At 32.4% G+C, this 6953-nt stretch overlaps 1 protein-coding gene across 2 annotated transcripts; it reads right to left on the bottom strand.

Annotated features, from left to right (window-relative positions):
* Positions 1-2335: 2335 nt before the first annotated feature.
* Positions 2336-5613, bottom strand: LOC133203932 (uncharacterized). 2 transcript variants are annotated; one of them, XM_061339728.1, is made up of 2 exons: positions 5549-5613; positions 2336-4590 (listed from the first exon to the last, which is right to left on the bottom strand). In XM_061339728.1, exons 1-2 carry the CDS (start codon positions 5588-5590, stop codon positions 2401-2403), a joined length of 2232 nt encoding a protein of 743 aa, XP_061195712.1. In that variant the 5' UTR covers positions 5591-5613; the 3' UTR covers positions 2336-2400. The 2 variants fall into 2 exon arrangements, with proteins under 2 accessions (XP_061195712.1, XP_061195713.1); XM_061339729.1 differs by having other exon boundaries at positions 5558-5613.
* Positions 5614-6953: the final 1340 nt, after the last annotated feature.

The raw sequence follows: 6953 nt of genomic DNA, 5'->3' as shown, positions 1-6953 counted from the left end.
ATCCCTTTTTAGCCATTTAGTCCTCCTTAAACTTACTTTGTACTATTGACCAATCAAATGAAATTAACAATTTTTTTTTCCTTGGGATTTTATCAACATGCAACCAGCTCTTCCCCTCCAGCACCCCCTCCTTTGCGTTGTCAACATGCTTAGCCTTTTTGTAATCTTTGTTCTAGAAAATATTTGTATTGGATGCCATTTTGTTTCTAAAATCCATATTATTGGCCGGGCTACTTTTGTCATGTGATGTCATACTTTTGTCATACGACTAGTAAGCATGTTTTTAATTGTTATATGTCATTACACTTTAACTAATCAATTTATAGGGTTTTTTAAATTTTGGATTTTAGTGCAGCTTTATATTTGATAAGCAAGATTATGTAATATGTAAATTTAGTTTTGGTGATTTATTTCGTTTTAATTCATGACATCCTTCATCTGTACATGTAAGAAGAACAAGTTGCGAATATTCATGCATATACTTTTAGACAAAAAAGTATATGTGCATTTATCATATGTGAATGTACACGTATTCCATTGAAATTTACTAATCCAAGGCAGCCTTTTTTTGCCTAGTTAATAAATGACAAAAACCAACTTGCACTCTTTTTGTTCTATGTTAGAACTAAAAAAATTTTATTGTTTCATTATATGTATTAGGGTAAGATTTATTTAAACAAAGTATGATCGAATGAAGAGAAAGGGAAGGATTAAAACACGTTCTGAGGACAGGAGATGTAGAAAATCTCTGTCATTCTTAGTTATTGAGCTTTGCAAAGTACCTCACAACCATTTGTGATAGAAAGAAAATTTTATCAACAAATTGAAATATTTTTAACGATTTTGATAGACATATAGAGACAGAGCTTCTTTTTTCCTTTCCAGGTAATAAATGATTGCAGATTTTACCATGAGTTAAATATTTCAAAGGCACTGCAGAATTGCTGAAAAAATAGAAGTTTGCTTGGCATTTACATGTATTTCTTTCTTGCTGGACTTGTAAAATGTCACAGATGATGGCAGTTTGTCTCAATTCATTTTTTGATGGAGTATTTTGATTTCATGGAAAAACTCTCAATCATAAAGCTTGCTTCAAGCCTAGCTTAATTTATTCATTTGTTTTCAAAATATTTAGGGACATTTAAGAATTTTTTTTAAAAACGTGTGTTGAATGTACCTTCCATAGCATTACCTATGCTCACTGTGTATACTTGAAATATAATATAGTATCCTGAGGATAAAATATTGTCCTTTTTATATTTCTAATGTTTTGAAAACACCCGCTAGTATCGAAATGCATATACATGTAGAACAGGCCTAGGCTGCGGGGCGATAAAACTTAGATGAGCTTACTTTTGATCTCAGTCTAACTTTTACAAAAGGAATTAATAGTGGAAAAGTGAGATTGAGATCAAAAGTGAGCTTGTCTAAGTTTTATGGCCCCGGCGCCATGCAGGACAAAACAAGGTATACCAGTAGTCGGAATGACCAATTCTGTCGGCATACAAGATATCTTTGTCTAAAATGTAAGCAAAAATTATGTATTAAAAGAAATTAATATTAACATGTATTAGTAATTCGTTCCAAAATGATTCTTGATAATCCAATGATAGAAGCAAATATCCTTTATTCATGTGCTCTGCCAGATAACATAACCATATATTACTCAGCTGAGGGATGTTTACGCTTGTCTCTTTACATTCATCGGAGAAGAAATACTACAATTCATGCATATTTATGATTAGCACACGTTAGATATAAAATATCAAAAAATGTCTACGTCAAATATTTCATTCTTTAATTTGTAAGTGGTCAAACAATATACATATGTACAGTAAAACACTCTTATATAACAAATCACGCTGTGTATCCTCTAATTATCGGGTAAACGTAGGAATCATTAGACATTTTTTATGAAAATAATGACCTAAAAAACTAAATGAAAGTCGTCAGCTCATTATTTCTACTAAAAAGAATTGTAAAACGTTGACTTTAACGAGATTGTAGGTATCCTTGCATCAACAATTTATTTGTCTGTAGATTGCTTTCTTTTAAAAATTGTCAGAATATGCATTTGCGTATCGAATCAACTAAGAGACATAAACCCCATTTGAATGTGATAAGAGTATACTGATATGCATTTGCGTATCGAATCAACTGAGAGACATAAACCCCATTTGAATGTGATGAAGTATACTGATATACAAAATGGGAAGTTGAGAATAGAAAATATAAATTCATCAAGTTGCATCAATGTTTTAATCTAAGGATTATATTTCATAATTTGTGAAGTTTTAACAACTCAAGTGCATTCAACTGTCAATATTTTAATACTTGACCATTTATAATTCGTACAGAAAAAAATCTGGGTTTTTTTTCAAATTAGAATCTTTTAACATTTTATCTTTGATAAATGATTTCACTATCAGAATCAAATCTTTGGTTTTGGAGGATACTGTATACCAGAATAGGCAACATATAAATGACAGCATTTGGTCTACCGTTATCCACAGTTCGCGAAAAAGATATTCTGTAACATTTAAATGCCTCCTCATAGTCTCCATTTTCAAAATAACAATACCCTAAAATGTTAAAATGCCTATAAGTGTGTAAAGTAACATCACATTCATACACTGCATTTTCCAATTGACTTATATTGTCCCTTTTCTCTGTAAATTTGCTACACAAAATTTTAAGATAAAGCAAATACACCGATGGATGAACAAGGAAAACCTTGTCGACGAAGCATTCAAACTTTAATGCGTCAGGCAAAAGTGGCAAATCTCCTTGTGCAAAGATAACATCATGGAAGATCGAAAGGTATTTAGTTTGAGGTAGTGAGCATCGAGGAAGTCCTCTGTCTTGTATAAGTGTTCCACCGGAAACACACATTGATTTGCAATCTGAACACAAACCTGCATATATCAATGTATCAGATTTTTTAGAGGCTGCATAAATCTTTTTCATAACTTCAGCCCCTTTGTCATACTTTTTGAAAGCAACAAAGCATGTTGCTACGTACAATTTACCAGAGACAGCATCAAGGTCGGAGTTTTCATCCATAAAGTTTGTAAGCTTTTGAAACTCTTCACTTGAAAACGATTTGGAAAGTAGCATTTGTTTAGCCAAAATCATGGCAGATCTTATGTGAATAAATTTCTTCACAGGAATCTTAATGCTAGCATGGACATCTTTAATATATCTATCATTTTCCTCAAACGATTCCTTGTACCGTGCAAGTGTACTAAAATCGGCTAGGACTGTTTCAACGTTAACATTTAGCGAGGATGCTTCGCCATAATGGAATAATCTTAATGGTTCTCTAGACTCATTGAAATCGTATGTTATCCGCGGGTCATGGTCCAGTCTACACTTACGAAGGAATTCCTCCACATTTCCATCGCTGTTTTCCAAAGTTGTGTTCAAATCAATGCCTTCAACACACTGCATCGAGTACCGTATTATATTTTGAATGATCTCTTCAATAACATTAAGCATTGCATCCTTTACTTTCGGATCTCGCAATCTCCACAAAAAGAGATTTTTTCCACGGTCTATAAAGTGCTTAAGAGTGCAGTTTAAAATACAGCCTTTCAAACATAGCAAACAGTTTCGTGCAAATTGAATAAGGTATTTTGGATGCCAAAAGTTGTCAATAATATTTTCTGACTCCCAAAACACAATTGTTTTCATATGGTAAGAGCTCAATTCTTCCGGAGCAACGGGATCTATGTATTTCTTCAGTAATACTTTTAATAAAACATAACATTGCAGTTGTATGTCATTAAAACTCCATACAAGTTCTCGCTCCCACAACAGATAAGAAATCCTCCATTCTACATCGGAATGCTCGGACATTTTATCACCAACAGCAACAATATGGCAGGTTAGTGATTTTATTTTCTCTACCACTTTCTTTGATGGCCACTTAAAGTTTTCTCTATCCTTTAACCAATCTTTTCCTACTGGGGGATGGCTGCAAAAGGGAATACCGTGTGCAAAATCTTGTTCTATAACGCCTCCTATTTTACTTTTTATATAGCCCTGCGGATCTGTATTCTTTGCAGTTGCACATGGTCCATGGCGAGATGTTCCTGGAGGTCCTGTTGCAGTTTCTCTCTTTTGAAGAAAGTTCATCCAAAAACTAACAACTTTTTCGTTAGAGAGCAGACGTTTACCATCTTGTCTCTCTTCTAGCATGTCATTAAGAGTTTTGCCATGTTCATCAAATATCGTTGGTATCGTTTCATCTGTTTTTAAAAGAACAAGTTTAGCATGCCCTTGAGAGCAGTCACTCGAGTCAACTAAAAATACATGACCTCGAACCATCTGTCCTTCTGCTGGATCGGAGCAAACATATATATTAGGACCCACTATCATTTTGTCAATATCACTTGTTTTTATATTGGTTCCTTCTGCAGCACTTCCTCCAAAATATCTTTGCACCGTCTTTTTATATCGTGAAAAGTACAAGAATTCCAGAAGGAGAATTGAACACATCTGAGCTTCTGTCTTGCTGCTGCATGTCATAGTGAAAAACATGGAGTTTGATATTATTTCTGAAACTTTACTCATCTTCTCCTCTGAAAACTAACGTAGAAGACTTATTTAACTTATTGAAGTACATACAGAAAATTAACAACCGACAAAATATTCTTAAATATTTTATATGGTTCAGTCCGCTGAATGTATGTAATTGGTTGTTTAATTCCTCTGTTGTTATACCGAAAGATTGGGACCATGTAAAAGTGTACAAAGTATAATGACATTTAAATTAAAAATATAACTAACCTTTGGAATGAATGAATGTTTCAGGTATACGCTTGTAGGAATACTACCCCAAAAGTATACTGAACAAAGTGAAACAACGTTAAAACATTCTTTAGGCCACTACTGTTAATAAAAGTATATATTGTCATTATTTTAATTTATGCTTTTCATTCGTCACGTGGTAACACTGGATTTTATAGTCCTTCCTTGTCGCCCAAAAATTAGCTTTTGTGGCAAAAAAAAATGGTTGATTGCATGAATGTCGACTGAATGACTTACCATTTTTACCATGTGAACGTTAAAAATAGCCTGTATTATCAAGAATTTATACATTTAAGTCTTTCCTCTTTGTTGCGTATTAAGGTTCATTTATTTCTTTTGCATAGAAATTGGATTTTTGCCTGTTCAATTACCCTCAATTTGACTTATTTAAGAGCTTATTTTAACATAGATCAATGCCTCTAATGGTGGTAATTGATATCTTGTCTTTGAACAACATTGTATCTAAAGAGTGTAAATGAAAAATAAAATGTATACATTTTCTGAAATTTTGAATCCTTTAGAAATTCAGTGAATAACCTGTGTAATTGTGTTACAATTCAGCAGTTCTCAGCAACTGCTGAATTGTAACACAATTACACAGGATATTGCCATTTGATATAGAATATTGCTATAAACAATCTCAGTCAGTGTATTTATATTGATTTACAGGAATTTGTTACTTTCGGTTTAACATCATTCTTTCCAATTCTACAGATCAAAAGCACAAAAAATGTACCTCAAACACCTTTGTATTTCCTGTAAGGTTTGATTCTTCCATTCTTTTTCTTGAGACTCCAAAATAGTTGAAGAATTAGGTCTTGGTTTCGTTTTCGATTGTGGTGTTATTCTCTGCGCAGGTATCACACTGCACATGCTCATTCGCATGCTGTATTGATCCCTGGTCACAACATGTATGTTAAAAAAAACCCCTATAGTAAATATACCGGGGTAGTAAAAATACTTCAGACTTCAAGTTCTTCGACATATGAAAATGCTATGTAGGTACATTATTTACCTGAAAGAAACAACAATTTCACGTCAATCGACATTGTTCAGTGCACTCTTTCAAACTTTACAATTCGTTTTAATGAAATGCAAGCTTTAAATCGTTTTAATCAAGATTATCTTTACAAAAAAAAAAAATTAATCTTCAAAAATAAGAATATTTCTAATAAAAATTATAAAATAAATAAGTAATAATTTTCATTCAGTATGTTAAATTTTTTAAACGGATTGGCCATTCACGGTACATCATGTATCAGTAGCATCTGCGTTATACACAGGTATAATGACATGTTTTTTAAAATATGTTCCATATATTAGCTGCAGAACTGTAGCGTTGTGGTTTTATATGTTATGGTCAAAGACTATTATATAAAACCATAACGCTACAGTTCTGCAGCTAGCCTTGTATATGTCAGTTCGGGATATGTCTAATATATAATTTCGTTTTAAATATGTCGTCTTGGAACTAATGTATACGACACTGATAATGCGCTGTATGCTAACATATAGATGCTAAGTAATTTCAGTTATGGATACATGCTGCAAATTCTTAAAAGTAAAATAAAAACAAGGTCAACTTAACAATTACATGTAGCATAGAGTACTCGCCTGTAAATTTATAATTGCATTGTTGTAGAGTGGTAAACCAGCTCTTCATTAAAAACTTGATGATTTAGCCAATGTCTATAGTGACCTGATTTTTTTTTACCCTTTATTTGCCTAAAAATAAATTCACCAAATAATTCTCAACTAATTCACCAAATAATTCTCAACTAACCGTCTGTTAAGAGTCAATTAAATATCCACTTTGACTTTTATACCTTTTGATATGAATTGTAAAAAAGAGTCATAAAGATGGATTGACGTTTTATAAGTACTTAGTGAATCTACTGAAGCGGTTGTCATGTTGGGGCTTCCCAATTCTCTAAGTCGTATTTCTCAGATTACATGTATCGCTGTTAACAAATACTTGTACATGTAAAAAGTCAACGAGGTAGACGGTTTACGTCTGAAAAGTACTTCAAACAATTAAATATTATGAAAATGAGCATTTTCTTTTTTTCAAAATCAAAACAAAAGTACCCTTTCAAATAGTATTTCTGAGAAATGTATAATTCCTATTAAAAAAAAACTGT

Source organism: Saccostrea echinata, unplaced genomic scaffold, assembly GCF_033153115.1.
Source record: "Saccostrea echinata isolate AGI-Se365-2 ecotype Australia unplaced genomic scaffold, CSIRO_AGI_Sech_v1 ptg000052l, whole genome shotgun sequence".
NCBI lineage: Eukaryota > Metazoa > Mollusca > Bivalvia > Ostreida > Ostreidae > Saccostrea > Saccostrea echinata.
The sequence above is the reverse complement of the archived record's forward strand: the minus strand, read 5'-3'. Positions and strand labels throughout refer to the sequence as shown.